Genomic DNA, 21,392 nt, shown 5'->3' on the forward strand with positions numbered 1-21,392 from the left:
TACCATTTTTCTGTGGCTACTTCTTATGACTGATAGCCCTTTCTAATCCATGAATCTATTTTGCTCCCATCCTGGAAGTGAGATCTGGGTTACCTGTGATTATCAAAGGATAGCCAGGGTGTTTTATTAAAGTCTTGAGACAGAATTTTCGTGGCCATGTTTGTATTGCTGCTTCTGAAGCTTGCATTTTAAGCTGAGAGTGAAAAAATCATTTTATTGTTAGTTTGGGCTTTCATATTTGTTGCCAGCACAACAGTGAGCCCTATCCATTGATAGAAAGATCATTGTTACAAGGCTGTAATAGTTAAATCCATCCTTCCTTCTTAGAAAAATAGCTAATTGAATCTTTTCTCATTTCCCCCTGTCTATGGCTAAATAATCTTAAAACTCTGTGGGTATACAGTATAGAATTCCTGCCATCAAATACAATATTTATAGTAACACCATCATTTTACAGTTTTCTGCAATGCAAACTTCTAGGTCCTGTCTTCTGGATATTCTCACTTTACTTCATGTGGAATTGTCCATCCTCCTGAAGAATTTTGATTCTTTTAATCTGAGCATCAATTTGATCCCTAAATATTTCATTGCTTTGTTGTTCCATGTTTAAGCCCCAGGTTTTAATATTTGCTCCCTGTAAGCATTTTCTGTTTATAGGCTTCATACCCAATTTATATTCATCTGTTTTATGCCTTAGCACTGTAGTATATTTGCTTAATATTTCCATATTTACAGGTTTTCTTTTAGAGTAACAGATTTAAGAAGTGACAGAAAGACATTCCTGTTACTGCTACTTAATATATTTGCAGTAGTTAACAAATGCTGTTAATTTATTTCTGCATATTTTGGGGGGTGAGGGAAGTGTTCTTTGCATTACTTTTCTCACTTTTTTTTTCCTCCTAAAAACAGCACTATAGAAGAAAAGGGTAAGAGGATGCTCCCTGAATTTATATCCTCATGGAAGGATGGCACAGATGTAGGTGGGAAGACAGAAACTGCATTCCTCCTAAAAGAACTGGACACTCTAAGGGCCAAAAACAAAAAGGTAAAAATTGAGATATTCAGATCACAGAAGTTGCTCTTTTATGGTTGTCTTACAAAACATATATTTTAAACTGTTCCTAATTTAGTTTTGTTATTTAAGTACACCAATCAATAGCTTTCTAGTCATTTTGGATTATTAGTATCTGTTTAACAACTGCATCTCTGGAATTAAAGAATCTTTCATGCTGCCCTTTGACCTTTTTAATCAGTGACATAGGTTCCTGCATCATGGATAAAAAAACACTGAAGTTAATGGAAAAGTTTTTGTTGGCTTGAAAAAGCTTGTGGATTAGGGTTCACGTATGAAACATATTTATTATGCATGGAACTATTACAACAGAATAATTAGTAGTAATGGCTGGAATCCTGCTCATGTTACAAAGTTATCCAAATCAGGAATTCTTGTAAGCCAACACAAAAACAATAGTAATTCTTCACCAAATTCTACATTGTTCATATATTTTGACAGAAGATCCATTTTACTTCAGTGTAGTATTTTCATAGCATGGTGGAAGAGGTAAAACCCATTAATACTTGGAGGTCAACAAAATCTTGAGAGATGTTCTGAAATGCTTGCTAGGAGACAAAAAGCTATTGTTCTAATACTTGCATATTGCTTGTAAGAAACAGTAAACTGCTTTGAGGCCTGATCCCGAAAACATGGTGAGCTGAGATTAAATATGGGAAACAGTGAGTCAATTCACTACGTAAAGTCATGGTGTGCAGGTTCTTACAAATTTAACATCTTAAACTTTTTCTATTTCTTTTTTTTTTTTTTAAATCAGAGTTCTGTCATTAGAGTTAACATAGTTAATTTCTGTATTATAGTTCCTTCCCAATTATATTTGGTCCATACTTTGCCACCTGTGCCTTGTAAAACCTCTATTCATTTAAATCACAATACCTATCTTAATCCCAAGTTTTGATATCTACTTTCCACTTCCTTTGCATTCTATTTTGTATTTATATGTATTTTTATCTATGCATTTTTTATTTATATGTACATTTAGTTTAGCATCATACTAGAAATGAAAGTATGTAAGTTTTTCCTCACATCTGCCATTTTAAGATATTGTAGTCATCATCATGTATTCTACTGAAAGTGGCACGTCTTCTCAATGATTCCTTTGGTTAACTTGATTAGCCTTCTGTTTTTTGCAGAGTAATCTTAATTTTTTCCTCTCAGAAATTTGACAGTTTTTGATGCTGAAATAACACTTGGTACTGACGTTGGCTTTTTACCAGAAGAGCCAGTGTATATTATGAATGTCATTTGAGTATGTTTTGCTTCTGCTACAGCCTTGTTTCTCTTGTGCTTTGATATAATGAAGACAGAATTGTAGCTTTTCTAATGTAATAGCATGGTTCAAATGATGAAACTTTGATAAAGTTTGAAACTTACTTTCTAGAATACACCTGGTCTCTTTCATTAAACATACCATCCCAGATCTGAGATGGCTCAAGCATTTCATGACAAGTTTTTCAGCTGTTGAATACAAAAAAGGACCAAAACCAAAGCCAGTGTTTCATGAACAGAAACTGGAGCTCATGCTTCTGTACATGAAGTCTATATAATGAACACGCCCTGATATTTCTATGTTAAGGGGAGGAAAATTCCATCCTACTTGCACACTGCATTGTTTCTACTGTTAGCAGCAGTTGCATGTGTTATTGACAGAAAACTGAAAAATCTGTAAAAAATCTGAAAAATCTGAAAAATCTCTTTCTGTGAATTGGTGCCCAGTGTTAGGACAAGAGGCAGTGGGCACAAATTGGAACATCAGAGGTTCCCTTTGAACAGCAGGAAGCACTTCTTTATGGTGCAGGTTACTGAGCACTGGCACAGGTTGCCCAAAGAGGTGGTGAAGTCTCCCTGGAGATCTTCAAAAGCTGCCTAGATGTGGTCCTGGGCAACATCCTGTAGGTGGCCATGCTTAAGCATTGGGGAATGCTCAAGCTGACCAGCTGACCTCCAGAGGTCACTGGCAGCCTCAACAGTTCCGCAGTTCTGTGAAATGTCATTGAATGTGTGATGGCAAGCTCAGCTCTGTCTAAAAACAGGCTAAGTGAATTCCCAATTAAAAGACAGATCCCGGCATGTGAAAGAGTGTAGGTTTTCTGTCTGGTGATGTGCATGGAAAATGACGCATTTACACCACAGGCTCTTCAGACATCAGTGATGTCAGTAATCTTGGTAAGAAAAAGGCTACTAATGCAGACACCATCTGCATTATATTCCATGTAACTTTGAACTTCCTTAGCAAGAAAAAGCATAGCTAGTGATATCTGAAGAGGGGAGTCCAAAATAAAAGTAATGGCATGCACATTGCTGCTTGTTTCAGAGAGCAAGATAGGGCAATTGATGAAAGAAAAAAAAAAAAAAGCATTTGTCTTTTAAATAGATAAATTTCTGTGGTATTGCCTAGTGTTTGTATTTTGGTGGTAAGAGAACTGTTGTTTAAAATTTTGTTATGCTGGTTGACTGTTTCTGAGAAATAAGAATCTTACTGTCCACTTGTTCTGTTCAGCTTCAGGATAAGCTGTCTGAAAAGGACAAGGAGCTGAAGACAATAAAACTGGACTTAGAACTGCAAGAGAGAGCTACAGAAGCTAAGATTGCAGAAAAGATTGCAGGTATGGTAGGCAAGCATTTAACAGATGGCTGTATGGCTCTTACAGTACCTGCGGTTGCTATATGACGTGGCCTAGTGAATGTTAGCTTTATTTGCTAAAGGAGGGAAGATTTGACTTTTTTGTGTGTGTGTGGCTGTTTAGAGTTGCTTAGAAAATAGGTGGCTTTAACATCCTGGTACTGGTATTAGCAGGAGCTTTACCTGTATTCATACTGATTTGGGCATTAAATGCATTGTTAACACCATGTCAATCCAATCACAAAAAGGTTGTTTGTTTTGTTGGAAGGTCCTGAACAAACAAGGCGAAATAATGATTACCAGTGCTTCTACCTTTCAACCAGCAGTTCAAATACCACTTATTGTTTTAGCTCGTTCAGAGCAATACTACCCCTCTCCCAGTGTATGAAGATACTCGCACATTCACCTCAGCTATAGACCTGCACTTTTGAAAAATCCGTTCTTGTGGTAGTTAATGAATTTTTGTCTGATGATGGTATGTCTTCAGTGAATGACGTTTATGCAAATTGCCAAAATGTAAGGTATTTAAGTTTACAGTTGAAAGTGAATACATGCTTATATTGTTAAGTGTTCTTTGGATAGACACACAAGAATGGAAACAATTTGTATTCTGCAGTTGCAGAAATTTCTAAAGTGGTGAAGTTGAGTATTTTTATTATTATTGAAAAGTGATAGTGTGTATAGTATGGATGTGGATGAAAAATATCCTGAGGTTTTGCTCCATAAGTTTCAAGAAAATTTATAGGAGTAGTATTATAGATTAATCATATCATTTGTTCATAAATGAAGTGTAGGATAGGTAAAATTATATCCTTGTGGTACTTATGTGCCTGCCAGGGCCAAACCGAAACAACCACAGACAATTCACATAATATTGATAGTGAGTACTAATACCTGCCCCAAAAATATTGGTACTGGAGTAAGGAGTAACTATCTTCAAGAAAATGGAGCTGAAAATAAACTCCGTGGCTGAAAAAATCATATGGCTGACTTTAAACATGAAACTCCTGGGAATACGGGCGTTTATTATCCTGAGAATACAGGAATTCTGTGTATATTATAAGTTGAAGAGAATTGCTAAATTTTCTGTGATGGAGGATGGGAAAGGAGAAACTAGATATTAGGAAACAAGTTTAAGTGAAATACAGGCATAATTTTACTCTTATTTCATCTTATATAAACTGTTTTCTATATTTTCAGAAGACAAAAAAAGTCTGAACAACATATCATAGTTGTATCCAGCAGCTGAATACTAATGCAAATTGTTTGGATTGAATTCCAAGTTTTGTATTTGTTCTTGGATATTTGCAGAGTGTTTTACCTCTATACCTATAACACAGAAATATTCTATTTGATATAGGTGTTCATTGCTCATTAAAACTTGGAAAGAAATATGAAATGTGTGTCAAAATGCTATTTAGTTTCCTTGTTATGGATACAGTTGAAATATTTGTTAGTAAATTGTTTTCTCTTGCATTACTGTTTAAACTTTCTAATTATGTCCTGAGTATGATATCCCCTCCGAAACAGTATGACGTGAATATGGATAGAATAATTAACATAGTTATTCCAATTAAAAAACAAGAGTAAGCCAAATTTTAATGAGAGCTGAAGTGCATAGTTAGGATGGCCTTTAAAAAGATACCTTTTTTGCTTCTTTTATGAGTTCAGGAAGTATAAAATTCTTTAAATGCTGGGAGTGAAGGTAAGAGGCTCCTTACACTTGAGAAAAAAAAAAAAAAGGAAGCCTTGTTAACATCTTATGGCTTTTTGCTTCCTATTTTGCTGTTCTAAGAATCTTACCAAGTTTGGATAAATGTTTTGAAATCTGGAATGATGTGAGCCAAACAGAATTTGTGAAGGTCTATGTGTGTCTCTCATAAAAAGCCTTGGGGAGGATTGTAATGGACAGACATAACCTAATAAAGAAGACTCAGCGTGTTTCAGGAGAAACTTTTTCCCCGTGTATTAAGTCCTTTGAGGAAAGGAGAACACATGCTGCTGTGATTTCATGTTACTAGTTAATGTTTAATTACTGCAGTGTATAACACATGGTAGAGTGAAGCCTGTAAATATGGGTGTTTGCATTTTTATTATTACTTTGTACTGACTTTATGATAAGAAAATGACTCCACAAAATTATATTGTAAAAAACATCAGAAAGGTACACCATAAAATGTTATCTACTTTGAGGAATATTACAATTCTATTTTTAAATGGAACCCTCTAATTGATGGGTTTTACCTAAGCAAGCTGTGTGGCAAGAACAGGAAAGCTGAAGACAAAGGCCATTTTGAAATTAAACTGCAGAACTCTTCAGAAACAAATAACCCAAATCTTGTCATTTTGTGCTTTTTACTTTCTTCAGATAAAGATGTGAAGAGGAAAAGTGTAAATTTGTGAAATGGTTGTGAGAGAATAAAAAAAAAAAAGTAAAGAGTAAAGGTAGAAGAGAATGTTTACTATGTGCAATAAATGGCTTATTTTCAGAAGATTTTTATTTTTTATTTTTTCTATCCTGGAGTTCACAGTTCATGAGGAAATTCACAGTTCTGATTGCAGTTTCTCAACTGTTAGATACTATTGTTTCTGGTGGTCTTAGTTGCCACAGGTTACTACTGTTTGTGCACTATTCTTCTGTTAGATTTCCTCTCATATAAGGCAATGTCAGAAACTACAGTTAGTTTCACTACGAGAGAAGAAAAAGAGAGAAGGCAACACAGGAAAAATCAAGGGGAGAGCACTTCATAGAAGAACTGAGACTAGGATAATGTAAAGGAAAAAGAAAGAGGAACATCAAATGTGAATTGGATGTGAGGAACAGGACTGCAGAATTTTCATATGTTGAACAGAAAAGGGAATGAGTGCCCTCTGTGGGAGGGGAAAGGAATAAGGAGCACACGTCCTCTGAGGACAGACTGGAACTTAAGGATCGAGATGCAAAGGAGTCAAGTCTTTACTTTAAAAGAGAGAGCCAGCAGAGAGAACAGATCTCACTTTGGACAGACATAATAAATGACTTTGTTTTTGCCTAACAAGAATTATACACGGTGTATATTGGAATTTTTAGAGGAAAGAGCTTGTTGTGTATAAGTGACAGTAGTAGAGCATAGTGGTGTACCCTCTCTAGACTTAGAAAAATGTCAAAGCCCTGAACTTCTGACAGTTACCTCCACCATTACCATAACAAGATATACCATAGTTGACAGCAGAGCCTTGTCTCTTGGGATCTTTGTGTTGCTATCACACTGCTTTATACTGGGATTAAGAATAATTTTTGAAGGAAAATATAATCAAAAATATTTCTGATTGTATATGTTACAGAATTTCTGTTGCAGCAAGTCTTCCTGTAACAGGGGCTATTTTGTTTGCTTCTTTCTTTATTTGCTTGCTTTTTTTTTAAAAAAAAAAAAAACAAAAAACTATCTGATGGCAATGTTATCAAAATTGAATACTTTTCAAATCAGAGTCAACTCAGCTGGCAGAACTGGATTGTCTCCAGTCTGCTAAGTCTATCAGGTGCTGCACAGCACCTTTAATGCTTGAAAAATGTATCAACATTCAGCATATACTTTCTGAAATGCCAGGGAAATGACAGAAAATACAGCAAAAAAAAGGAGGTAAAGTAATACTTCTAATGCAGTTGTATCTGTTATGTACCTTCCAATCTCATGGAAACTACAGCAATATACCAGTAATTAAGTTCTTGTTGTCAGGTCAGTTTGTACTAAAATGTGGAGAATTGACATTTGTGATATTTTGAAATTCTTGAATATGGTGTGGAAATTATTCATGAGCGTTATTTAGTGTTTCCTGAATTAACTTGAAAAATAATGCATATGCAATGGTTTTAATAGCAGAAATGAAAACAAATATCCAAGTGGCTATTAGCTTAAAGTTTGATTTAATATCCCATAAAGTAATAGGAAGTAAGTAATCTTGCCAGTAATAAACTTTGGGTGGCAATAACTTCCAGCACAGATGTATTTTCCATTTCTTCAAAGCTCACTTTAGAGTCCCTTTTTAGATGTTATTTTTCTTTCTTGCATGTCATCCATTAAAGATTAGCTGTGGAAGGTTGGAGCATGGAGAGATTATGAATGACAGAACAACTCCTGCAGAATAATAATCAGTTTTTGGTATTTAATGCTGTTTGACTTTTGCAGACACATTTCTTATTAACCTTTGGTACAAACAGAAATCCAGGTTCCTGATATCTCATGGAGAAGATGAATTCAAGATCCTCTTCCAATTAAACTGAAATAAGGCCAATATTGGGCTTTAGCCAAAAGAACTCAGTAGTTCCCAACCCTTGTGTTTATAAGCCTAAATATGAATAACATTTTACAGTTTAAGTAGGTAATGCATATATTTCCCTAACTTATTTTTAGTGCATAATTCATTTTTATATGTAGTCTATATAATTATGAGCTTGTTTTTCCCTATTAATGCTTCCTTATGCAAAACTACTTCCTGAATATTTTTTTCAAAATATTTCCTGGTAAATAACAGAATTTGGAGAATAGCTGTATGATTTGAATCCTCTGTATGGGAACATAGACAATCCATCTAAGCAACAGGAAAAAAAAAGCCAAGGTGGGGGCATTGTGAGAACATCTTAATTTTTGTCTGTTTAATTTGAAACAATTTAGTTTTACCTTCAGATTGTTAGAATCATCAACTGTCGAAAAAGTTGCATGCAGCTCTTTGACAATATAAGATTAGCTGTAATAGGTTAAAATGTAAATTATTAAGCTATTTACGGGGTAGAGTTTTTACATAAAAGCAAGCCAGTAATTTCTGCAAATTGTATTAGTCTGGCCCTTCTCTCTTCCCCACTATATGGTGCTAGATGAACATAAAGGATTGGGTTTTACTCAAGAGTATAAGTTCTGCAAATATTCTACTTCTTGGGGCATTACAGAATTTTTTCTTTAACCTGTCAAATTTTAACTTGCAAACTTTAATGCAACACTTACATCTTTCCCCCCTAAAGTAAATATTCAGGCATCAGCAATTATTCACTGAAAAAGTTTAACAGCATTATTGTTTGATTTTTGAAGTCAGCTGTGTTTAGTGTACTAGAAACAGAGGCTTAAGTATTGTACAAGGATTGGCTTTCACAAGAACTGCCTTGGGGTCTGTGTGTAATACTCTCTCCTATTCTTTTCCCACTTTATTTTTTTTTTAATTGAATTGGGATCTGAGTACACAAAGAATACCCTATACAGAGCTGCCACTAAGCAACTATAGCCTTTTATTAAGAACACTGTGTTTATAGCATTGGAAATGTAGGAGCAGATGAATGCTGTGCACTAAATACATACAACAAACACAAAGCAATAAATAAGTCAGTGTGTTCTATCAGTGTTTGTTCAGATTGCTTTATCTATAAAGTCACATTTAGGTGTAAATGACTTGTAGTCTATAATTCCTTGTATAGACCAGTGAAAACTCTTAAGCAGTTTTCCTGTGATCTTCTTATCACTATTTTGCTTTTATTTTTCAGTTATAGGTCATAACTGAAAGTAAATGAATGGTACTTTTCAAAGAAAACAGCTAGCAACTTAAGTTGTCTGTTTCATAATAGAACATTTCAGCACTATTTTTAAGTCAACAGTAAGCCCTGGAGCTCACGGTAGTTTGCCATTAACCTGAATGAGAACTGCATAAGGGCCTTAGGCTTTGAACATTTCTAGGGATTATCTGCATTTTGCAACATGTATGCGCAGAGACCAATTAGTGACACATTTTAAAGGCTTTCATAGCAATGCAGTAAATCTGTTTTTCAGTTTATTTGGCTATGATTGACTACTTATTTAAGAATTGTGAGCATAGTCATTAAATCTAGTAGGAAAAAAGTCTTAGAGAATTCTGATTTCTCAAATGACTGAATTACAAATGCATTAATGTTTGTTATTGTGTAAGGAGATCAAGTGTATATCTATATGGTTAAATAAAATATAATAATATTGACCCTTCTGGAAATGGCAAAGATAGCTTCCAGGTCCTCTTGTGACAGACGGAGACCCAGTAATGTAGGAATAGGAGGGTTGATGAAAAGGAAAAGGCAGGTATTCATAGTACCTCTTTTCCCCTTATACTTCCCTGATTCCTTACATCATCTATCTGCTCTTCAGAAATCCAGAGAAAACACAAAAAAAATCCCTAAAAAGCTTTAGTTAAACCTCTCTGCAGGATAAATTTCAGCTGACAGTTTTTTCACAGAAGCAATGCAACAGGATAAACAAGAAGCTCATTACAGGAATCTAGAATTCTAAGTATTACTTGGCCAAGCAAGTTGTTTCATGTTTGTGCTTTTCCTTTAGAATAACATGAATCTCGAAAAGGTAGAAAACAAAATATTCTTTGCTTCATTTTCTCATGTATTCAACCTTCTCTCACATGTATGCCTGTATGACACAGAAGTTGAATCACAGAAAAAAAAGTTTGGAGTAATTAGTTATGACTATTTCAGGCAGTTCTTGAATATTGAAGATGCCCTTTGCCTTTTTTTGTTGTTGTTGTTTTGTTATAAAAACATATCATCTAATTTGTATTTCTTGTTGCTGTCACGGTGGGAGTAACTATTAAAATTACTTTGATTGTGCCAGAATCAATGCTAAAGAAAATCCCAAGTCACTTATTTTTCAGGAACCATTGTCCTTGAATACTAAATCTTAAACTACAGAACTTTGACATTCTGCAATAATACATTGTTATTAATAGAAAAACATGCTTAACCATGTCTTCTTCTTGGAAGTAGATGATCACTGTAACTAGTGTTAATTACAAAAGCAATTATCAAAGTTTTATTTGTAGTATTTCTTGGATCACTTTGTTTTCATATAGTCAAAGCAAAAATAATCATTGCATTGCATCAGGTAATGTCAAACACCTCACAAAGTCCAAAATATCATTACTTCGTCCGTAAGACTGAATTATCCAAAAAAGCAATTATTATAGTATTGTAATATTTACCATATCTTCTGAGATAGTGGTGTGGGTAATGCTGTCATCTTTTACTTATAAGGTCTTCCCTGTATTCTTTTTTATAAATGTTTTAGTGAGTACTCTTAAGTGATTTCTGGTGATGTAGATGTTGTAAATCCTAACAAGTTCTTCTTTCTTGCCTCTCCTTTTCTATTTTTATTTTTAATTTTATTATCATTTACACAGATGACCTCTAAGAAATCAGCACGTTCTTTTCCTAGGAACTGTGCTTCCCTCCCTTCTCCCAAAGTTTTATTGTTTGTAACATTGTGAACCACTGTTTAAACTAGAATGGTTTCCAACACGTCTTCTCACTACTGCTGTATTTTAAAGGTAGTTTAAAAAGTGTAGAAGACGAGTTTGCCAAAAGAATCAGGTTCAACTAAGAAAATATGTACACTGCTTTGACTCAGTAAACTCATACTCAGTATGGTTCATCTTCTTCATATTTACTTTTGCCCATATTAGAAAACAATTAGCTTACTAAACAAATTTGAGTATTTGGGAAGAAAAACTCTACTTTGAGTCTCTCTCATTTGACTAAGAATTACATGATATTTGATAAGCTTGTTTAAAAATGGACATATCCAAATATTATTGTAAACACCCATTGATTTGTTTTACCTGCAATATAAGTATTTTACTTAGTTGGCTTACATAGTAGCTAATAATATTTGTTAATGTAATTTAACTGCTGTGAACCTTTACTGAACAAATATTGAAATTTATACAAGTCAAAGAAAGAGAATCTCTAATGACTTTTGTAAAAGCTTCCATTTAATAGTTAAGGAGAAAAGTTTATATGACATACCAGATGCAATTAACAGTAGATTTTACATTTAATAAAAAGAAAGAAGCATATGTATTTGCTTTATTCATTCCATCATAATTTGCATTAGAGCTGTGGGTGTTTAATGAGCAAATTCCAGCTAAAATGCTATATTGATTTTCTAAGTGAACTTTGTAATAGCTATCTACCTTACAAAAGCTCTCTGTTTACAATTGTTTTCTTTACTAAAAACTAAAAATGTTTTAGAATTGATGAGTTTAGCATAATGATTCTTTTAAAATAAAGAGCTCTTGTAGAGTATGCAGAGGTTTTAGTTACAAGGAGAAAGATGTTATTAAATTATTCCAAAGCAAATAAAGTTTATGCAACTAAATAGTACTGTCACATTTGTATATATTACATTATTATATTATTTATATATATTGGAAAGAATCCTTTTTTCTTAATTTTTCACTCTGGAAATTGAATATGTTAATTCTTGAATATCATATGTATATGAATTAGTAAATAACGCAATTCATTTTAGCTTAATACTTGACCATTCATAGTTCATTTTGTATGTCATTTTCATGCTTGAAACATGAGTACCATAAGAATTTGTGTTTCTTGTTGGTCAGGCCTCAAGATAAACAGGATAGGGTTGGTTGGTGCACCGTTGGAAGGTCTCCAAGAAAAACCTCATGGTGTCGACCAGAGCAGTTGGTGACTAAGTAGCTGGATTACTTTTTCATTGGATCAGACATCAAGTGAGCATTCCAATATGGGGCTAGTGGTTTGCTGAATATGACATGTCTCGAATGGGACTTAGCAACCTGACTCGTTACTCGTTATTTTTTGCCTGGCATTTTTAAGAAGCATTGGGATAATAAACTGGATATTTTTTTACAGTTTTTAATATGGAGGATTTTTATGTTTTTATGGACACCTTACACTTCACATACTTTTCTAAATTTGACATCAAATGTTTTGTTTTGCTGCTGTATTGAAACACAGAGGTGTATGTGTTTCAGTGGCTTATTTGAAGAATCTTGTGAATCTTATGATTTAGATGACTTCTGAACATGAATAAAGTGTGGCATTGCACAGTCAGTTTCCTCAGGGTCACAAAGGCTAAGATAATGCCGAATCCTTGTTTGGAGATGCACAGAAGTGTTCCTTACCCCATGCTCCAAGCTCTTTCCCCAATTCTCCAAGAAATAATCCACATAATTCCTTAATTTAGGGCTAATATTCTGATACTATTTCTATTCATTTTTAGGTAGTCTTTAAGTTGTAACTGAAAGCATAGCAGTCTGCATGGAGGTCTGTCTGCTAAGCAGCTTTCAGGAATTGAACTGGACTTTTGCTTGTGACTCATCCATTAGCTCAGTCTGAACGTAGAACATATTGTTAACAACATCATACTTCTGAATACCTGAAAGCGTGTAGCTATTATAATACTTTAAAAAATAAATTTGTAAAAATATTAAATACCATAAGAAATGTATAGGCATTGGATAACAAAAATGTCTAACCTAAATTCAGCAGAAGCTGTGGCTGGTAAAGGAATGTGAGGTTCTGTAGCCTGTTGAAATGAGTTAGATGAGGGCTTCATTATTTTTAACTCTATTTTTTGTCATTTCTTGTTGTCAGTGTCAGTATTGCTACATGGTATTAAAATGCCACTATCCTAAGTATCTTTTTCTTTTCTTTTCTTTTTTTTTTTTTTTTGAATTGGAAAAGTTAAGTCAGTTCTCCACAGCCACTAGTTAAAAGACAGTATTTTGTAATGAACCTTTTAGGTGGGGTTCACTGTTCAAGGCAATCAGCCTCGTGGCTGCTATCAGGAATGGTGAGATCTCAGAAAAGCAGGATGTTTACGTCACCTGCAAAATCTCTTTCTCTGAGTGTGTTCATACTGCTATATATACATTTCTTTAGTTTCAAGACAAATAAGCAATAATTTCTTTTTTTTTTTTTTAAGCCTATATAGTCATTATTGCCACTGGTTATTACTCCTCAGAGAGGGAATTAAATAAACCAAAACACAGTCATTCTGAGTGTACTCACGTGCTCGAGATCCATTTTAACATTCAGCAAATGGCAATTTTCCATGCTGAGATGGGGAAGAAATAAGATCCGGTGGAAAGAGTACACTTAAAGAGACCAGATAGAAGTTAGTTAATCTGGAAATTAATTAACTCCAGAACAGTAATAAGTACCAAATCTACAGTTATTTTAGACAGCTTTCTACTCATTGCAGCAATTGTTTTAATGATGAAAATTTTATAATGTTTTCACTTGCAGCTTTATGGAAGGGGTTCACTGTGCAGTGTCTCTGGCATCATACTAGATAAACTGACATAATTTACTGGGAAAAAAAAATATAATAAAAGAGTACTGTAAAGTACAGATAGGTAATAATTACCACACATAAAAAAACTGCTTGTGTATTCCAGATCCAGCCGGGACCTAGTGGTTGCAGTGTAGTTTATGCAGACACTCAGTGCGGAGGTACAAGTTTCTCTGCCATCACAGACCTCAGCAGCCTGAGTGGAAGTCTGATGAGCTGAAATGTGTTGCCCACCTCATACAGTTTGTTCTTGCCAAGTCACCTACCTTTCCAGACATTGGACTCCTCTTCTGCAAGTGCTGTGTACTTATTCCTGACTACCAAGCTGTGCGTAGGCAGTTTTGCACCTGCTTTACTCATGCTTTAGTTTTTCCCTTCCACATCAAGCAAAGCTTTTTGTTGCAAATGGGGCAAATAGATCTTAAAGAAAAGTGATATTGTTCTTGTGGAATAAGAAAATACTCAAATAGAATTAGGTCAGTATTTTGTAAATTGTGTGGACATTTCAAGATATGGGCTTCTGATGCTGATTTCTTTTGGGGAGGGCAGGGGCTGGAGGAGTAAGGATGCAACTTGTTAAACCTCTGGCCTGATCACTAGGTTTGCAGCTCCTCTACAGATTTTTGTGAGACAAGGGACTACATCCCCAGAAGTAACATTTAGCCTTTCTTTATATTCTTTTGTCCCATCTACTGTTATTGTGCAATGTTTTGTTCTTTTGCTAGAGCTTCAAAAAACATTTCTTTACCTCTCAGTAACTTCTCCCGAGCCTGAGGATGAGAGGATTGCTTTCCTACCTTGAGCATCTTCCTAATTCATCTTTCCACATTCTTTTTCTGATCATCTTCTCACCTGTCTTACTTCCCTGGTTATCTGAGCTTCTTGTATTTCAGTTGTTCGTTGGTTGTTGGTTTTTTTTCCCTTGGTACAGATAAAGTGTATCTGGTAAAGCTGTGCCAATGATACAGCTGCTACCAAAATCTGCTGTTCCATTTTGTGAAGAAGTATAAAGTGTTTTATATTATATGACGTGAAGTTTTTATACAAGAATGTAGAATCGTGAAGTGACAGGAGAAAAAACTAACCTATAATGGCAACAAAGTTGATGTCAGTTGAGGTAAGGATGGAGGGGATAAAAGCTCTAGGCTGACGTGAAGAGGAAGCTTTTCTTTGAGATCTCAGTGACATTAGCAGTGGTTCAGTGAGGAGTTCTTAAGAGAGTAAGGAGGTCCAGCAGCAGTGGCTTAATACAGAAGAGACTTGAGAAGGGGAGTAAAAATTGCCAAAATTTGAAAGAGTGTAGTATGGTGTTAGGAGACTGTGGCTGAACACCAGCTTGGCATACTAGAAGATGTGCATTGAGAACTCTGTGACCTGCAGACCTGTCTCATAGTTTATTTTGTTGGAAGTGCCCATGACAATCAGTGAGGATATAGTCCTCTGTCTTGAAGTGACAGCAGCCTTTCCATGGCATCCTGAAAGTCCCTAGACATTCAGACTGCAGGGTTTTATGATGACTGTGAGGAGATTTGCAGTATTGCAGAGGGAAATGATGAAAGTATGAATAAAGATTTTAGTGGAGGCAGGGTCGAGGTAAGGATTTTGGCAGTGTGCCAGAAATGGTGTTAGACATATTGACAGGGGAGAGGCGGGAAGAAAGCATAAGCTCAGGATGAGGAATGACTTGAAGGTGTTAGTTTGCTCCCAAGGATAGACAGTAAATCTTAGTTTATTGGCACCTAATGCTCCAAGGTCCATGTATGCCGTAACAGATAATATAACAGTATATTACACAATAAAGCAAAGGCTTGGCAGGGAAGGAGACATGCCAGCTGTGCCATTTTTATGATACCAGAGATAGACATACTGTGAAAATATTAAAATTTTTAGTATTTCTATCAGTGTGCCACCCTGATAGGAAGTGGTGTGATGACAGAAGTATTTTCAATGGGTCATTACTTAACTCTGTGTAACGTAGAAGAAACCTACTAGTGTCTCTTATGATTCAGAGATTTAAAATGTATTTTTCTATGAAGCAAGTATTCCATGAAGCAAAGCAAATCACTTCCTTACCCTATTTGATTATAAAGAGGTCAATTTGAAAACCCATAGCTTTATTTTATTCTTTAAAGTATTCATTTTAGCAGTCTATAGCTATTTAGTGTTGTGTCTGAAGAGTAATATAGACCTTATGCAGAGTAATCTGAGGTCAGTGGAAAAATGTTGATTTTAGGAGATGTTGGCAAAGGCCCATTAAGTGTGCATAATAGTGTCTTTCCCTGTCAAGGTTGTTTGTTAAACGCACTGGTTACTTTTGCAGCTCTCGTAGAAGAAGTTTATTCTGCTCAACGAGAACGTGACGAGGCCATCATGGCAAGGCTTAGATTAGCCAATGAAGAGAGAGATGAAGCATTTTTACGTGTCCAGCGGTTAGAAGAATCTCTGAAAGAGTAAGTTTGCATTTACTGCCCTGTGCAAAAAGATTGTTGTGTTAGTCTGTGATGGTCATAAACTGCTTGACAGGGGTTATGTTGAAAATCTTAGTACAAACTTGTCTATGATGAAATACCAGGCTAGTGCTAGTCTTACTGTGCTATTGGTTAATTTTTTAGCCATCTTTTGAGACCATATTTTTCACTGGAGACTGAGCGCAAGGTGAACAATTTCGATTACAAAAATTAAAAATATAATCAAAAGCTTTGGTATTGATTTATTCAGAGATAAATAAGAGGAATGTGACATTTTACAAGGATCTTTTGACATGGAGTACCAAAATGTCAGTCAGAAGTTACAACGTATAGGAAATCAATCAAGCCTTTAAGCCCAAGTAGACGTTTCTTTCAGCAAAATTTCTACTAATTATGTGGATGATGTAGTAAAAATATGTTTTCCTCCATATCTTTAGTGTAGGAGCAGTTTGTAAGGGAAGAAAGGTATAACTAATACTTTCTAGAAATTTACATAATACCATGTTAACTCAACAGAAACAGGCAATCTCTTGTTAAAGAAAATGCGCAAGCCAGGAGAAGATCAAGAACAGTTTCTTTTCTCTCTTTGGGATATACGTAGCTTTGAAGCTATAGTTTGATTTTCTGTGTAATCCTTCTCCATCCAAGTTGTGATCATCTTCGCTACCATCCAATACCCCCCACAGTCTAGAGTGGCTGAGAAATTTCCCCTATTTTTCTGTCAAGAGAAATTAAAAAAAAATAAATAGGAAAATGAGTAGCTACAAACAAGTTAGTACCGCTTCTCATGGAATATATGAATAAGTTCATGGAACTTAATGTACATGACCTTATCCACATGTACCCGTTTGAATATTTGTCTGTGTAGGCTAAAATGGCGTACAGCCTTAAAATTGAAGAGGGTTAGAGGTCAAGGTGGAGGGGAATCAGGCCTTCAGAAATTGTTACTGATGTCTGATCCTTTAAATTGCATGCTTTCTTGCCTTTTTTCTGCTTCCCCTGTGGAATCTATTTTGGTGGTTCTCCATTTCAAATTTTCACTCTCCTTTTCTGCATTATACTCATGTCTTGTCTTTCCTCTGTTGCTCAGCTGCTTTTTCTCCTCAGCTTCCTTGTCTTTTTTTTTTTTTAATCATTATTATTTCTTCTTTATGGCCTTTGTAACTCATCTTTTACTTCCACTTCAGTCCTTTGTCATTTCTGCTATGAATCCAATAAGATTGCTATTATTTTAATTGTGTTTTTCGGTTGGTTGAAAATGTGAAAGCAAAAGAAATATAAGAGAGAAGGGCAAACAAGATAGGAGGACTGATGGAGGCAACAAAATGGGGACAAAACCAATCTAATTCAGAAGAATTGTGCTTGCCAAGTTGCTTGCATATGATAGAACTAGAGTTTCAGTATTTTGCAGGATCTCCCATTCTGCTTTCCTGGGACTGACTGTGGCACTGGCAGCTCATTGGGAACAACCATAACCCAAGTCTTTCACATCCTGGGTACCTTGTGACCTGTCACTGAGAGCATCCTGAAAATAACCAAATTCCTTAGGGAGATCCCAAATAGGCTTCTGAATCCCTTAGGGCACAAAGATGTTGCTGAAAAATATTACATGCTTTTATTTTTATTAGTAGCTTTTAGTGTTGGACATCAGAGTGATAGAGAAGAAAAATCTTAATTGACAGAAGCCACAAAGGCAGAGATCCCAAGTGCTGTATTTGTTCCCAGATTAAAGTATGTTAATCATCTGTGCTGCAAGCACTTAATGGTAACAAATTATTGGGCATTAATTGCTTAGTATGTAATTACCTGAAGGGGATAGAAACTCATTCTTTATGTCCAATAGAAGTCATGTTCCCTGCATCAGCTGTCTTAATATTTGCCTCTTTTCTGACTTTGCTACCGATTAAGCCAAACTGATTTGATAGGAATGTCTTCAACCATATCAGACAGTATAAGATACTTAAAGTTGCCTTGCTCTCTTCCACTAATTTATTCAGTACTACCTCAGTCCATGGTGGCTGCAGCCATTTCTACAACCTGACCACTGTCAAGCTGACCATAGCTCTTCCTTCTTCCATATCAGTCATCTCTGTGACAGGACCTTCTTGATAACACTGTGTTTCTTCCAAAAAGAGTGTTGCTATAATACAGAGAAACATTAGTTGTGATTACTGGTTTGGGGGTTTTGCATTCTTTTTCTTTGAATAAAGTTCTTTGTTATTTTTGAAATCTTTGGGGATTACAGAATCAAGAAGACAGGATTGCCTCCACCAAGCTCAGCTGCTTTTCTTCTGGTTTGCATGTGTTAAGCTTAGAGGATGCTAATTAATGCAGCTGTACACCTTGCAAGCAGGAAATTGCTGAGTGGAGCCAAGATTCCTGCTGGACCACTGGCCTGGCCCCAGCACTCAGGCTTTTCAGAACATTAAGCATCTTTACTAACTGTGGTAACACTTCACCTGAGGTGATAAGACATACTTTTCTACTCCTGCATGGATGTCTGGCATGTTGCAATGGGAGGAGCAAGCCAGGATTGTGCTAAGAAGAATCAAATTGAGGTGCTTAGGGCTCAGTTGCCCTCTGCAGTATTCACAAGAGTTGAGTGATTCTGAAACCTCGCCCCTAATTTATCAGTAAAGGTTATCTCACTATTTATCTTAACTAAGCCTCATTTTTACACACTGCCTTCTCAGAATCAGAGCCAACCCCACAAGGAAATTACTTTTCTTAGCCTCCTTATTCTAAATAGTTTAATACTGTGGCTGAATGGAAATTGGGGGGAGCAAGTTCACCTTGACTCTCCACTAATCCTTTGGAAGGAGCAGTGATGATGGGATGAGCCATGAGGGACTTGGTTTATTTTGTTTAATTTTGGGATTTCTTCTAGAATCTTGGATCTTTTCCAACTACTACCCTTCATATATTCTTCCTGATGCTGGTTGTTCAAAATGTCAAGCTTTCTGTCATAGAGGTGGAGCACATAGAGTATTTTTTTGCAAAGTTTGTAGACTACTTGTGCCACAAGCATCGAGTTTTAGATCACAAGTCACTCCCTCCATCTGCTTTGGACTTGTTCCAATCAGAGATTTCTACAAGAGGGCAATACTGAACAGACTGCCAACCTTTATCAAACACTTTAATGCTTTCTTTAAATTAGCTGCTAGAGCAATTCTATTGTCATTATTTAACTGTAGCAACTGAAATTCTTTCCGTTTTGCTAGCTCTAGGGGATATGTTAGTGTAATGTGTGCAGAAATGGGGGGGAAGGAACCCTTGGTTACTGCTGTTTAAAGTTGTGAGAGGTCTAAGGGCAAATCATGAGAGGCACCAAGGCAAATACTCAGCTTTGGTTGCTGCTTTTTAAAAAATACTGTCACCTTAGGAGGACAGATCCCTTGTGACGGCAGTATGCTGAAAAGCTACACTTATTGTAGAAGTTCATGTTCTTTTTCCCACCCCCATTTCCTGTTTAAGGTGTCCTGCTTACCCAGCCTGATGGTCGGCTGGGTGATTTGTTGACCCATACTTTTAGCAGGGTAGAAGTCCTCTGGAGATGCCAGATCAGTCCTGCCAATTTACTTTGGCAAACACTGTTCCTTTCATTGTGAATACAAACTAGCTGAAGATCCATTTTTAAGTCCCTCATGAAGTGGAACTTGGAGCAATGTAAAAACCTAAAGTAGGAACTCTACAAGGAGCCAACTCAAGGAGCCAGTTCTGAGGATTTAGACTTACATCTTTGTTATTTTATGCTTTACATTACTTTACAAATACAACTGTAATGCTGCAAAGTTAGCTTTTTGTGTTTTTTTTTGTTTGTTTTGTTTGATTGCTGACTATATGCGTTGGAGTAATTGTTTGTAAACTCCTTATAATATACCAGCTATTGTACAACAGTAGTACATTCTGAATTGCTTCTTTTTGATTTAAATAATTAATTTCTGTATGGTCGATTTACGTTGTTTACTGTTATCTACTAAAACTAATGCTCTAAGGTAAAAGGTGATGGTGTGCTGTCAAGTACTCTGTGATGTTTGCTAGCTAAAATCTTGGCCTTATAGCAGCACCTGTCACAGCACTACTGAAGAAGTGTGCGTTGCTGTTTAGCAGATGTTTAGTGGCTCATATCTGTCTTTTTAAACAGTGAACACTAGAAACAAACCTATTTTAAGAAAAGTCACCACTAAGTAAGTAGCAATGGAGTGGTAATGTAATTGTAATATACGTGTTTTTCCAGAAATGAGGTCTCGTCCATTATAAAATACACATAAATGTTGTAAATGATATGCTGTGCATATAACTAAGCTTAAGTAAAGTAAAATGCATAGCATCTCATTTATTAGGTCATTGTGCTTTCACTTACTGCTTTTGCACAGTCAATGTTCAAATGTGTATAACTAAATTCCTTGTATCATCTTTATATTTGACAGGTCAATATATGTTACGTTAAATAAAAAGGGGAGAATGTACAGGAGCAGGTTGTTCTGTACTTAAATAAAGGTCTTGCAGAGAATTGGCTTAACATATTATTTTATGCAAGGTGTAAAAACAAAACATTTTTAGGGAAATTTCAACTAGGTTTTTTTGCTCCTTTTGGAAGAGAGAGGTGGAAAAAGAATTACTTAAAAATGAGAGAAACACAATCTTTGCAAAAGTCCTATCCTGTTTCATTTGGGGTGCAGTAAAAACAACAAAAATACGACATCAGGTAAAAGTTGTAAGTCCAGAAATAAATAAAATAAGAGCATCAGTCATTTCTATCACTGGGGAACTTTCTTCATCTAAGCACATATGAACAATTGATCCTTGTAGTCATATATAGCAGTAAACATTAATAACTTAACAGTCTGAAGTCAGTGCTGAAGATATGGAGCATTATTGAAAGATGGAGTCGAGCAGGTGGCACTTTAATATGTTCAGTGTCATGGTTGACTCTAAAGACTAGTAGAATGAAATTACTTGAGGTTCTAAAGATTTAAAAAGCGAACTCATTTTGCTGCACTAAGGAAATGCTACTGATCAGGCTTTCTGTGTCCCTTTTTTCTAGGCTAGAAAATATTAACCCTGAAGAAAATGACATGGTAAGCCATTCTCTGAGGAGATTTCTTGATGTC

General features: G+C 35.5%; 1 protein-coding gene across 10 annotated transcripts in view; it reads left to right on the forward strand.

Moving 5' to 3' along the window:
• MIPOL1 (mirror-image polydactyly 1) overlaps positions 1-21,392 on the forward strand; it is a 195,814-nt gene that overhangs the window by 52,171 nt on the left and 122,251 nt on the right. For all 10 annotated transcript variants that reach the window (XM_035539326.2, XM_035539331.2, XM_035539327.2 and 7 more), the window contains 4 exons: positions 910-1,045; positions 3,573-3,678; positions 16,131-16,260; positions 21,326-21,359. In XM_035539326.2, coding sequence (XP_035395219.1) covers positions 910-1,045; positions 3,573-3,678; positions 16,131-16,260; positions 21,326-21,359 — 406 coding nt within the window. The remainder of the gene's footprint in view (positions 1-909; positions 1,046-3,572; positions 3,679-16,130; positions 16,261-21,325; positions 21,360-21,392) is intronic.

This window comes from Cygnus atratus, chromosome 5 (genome assembly GCF_013377495.2).
Source record: "Cygnus atratus isolate AKBS03 ecotype Queensland, Australia chromosome 5, CAtr_DNAZoo_HiC_assembly, whole genome shotgun sequence".
Lineage (NCBI taxonomy): Eukaryota > Metazoa > Chordata > Aves > Anseriformes > Anatidae > Cygnus > Cygnus atratus.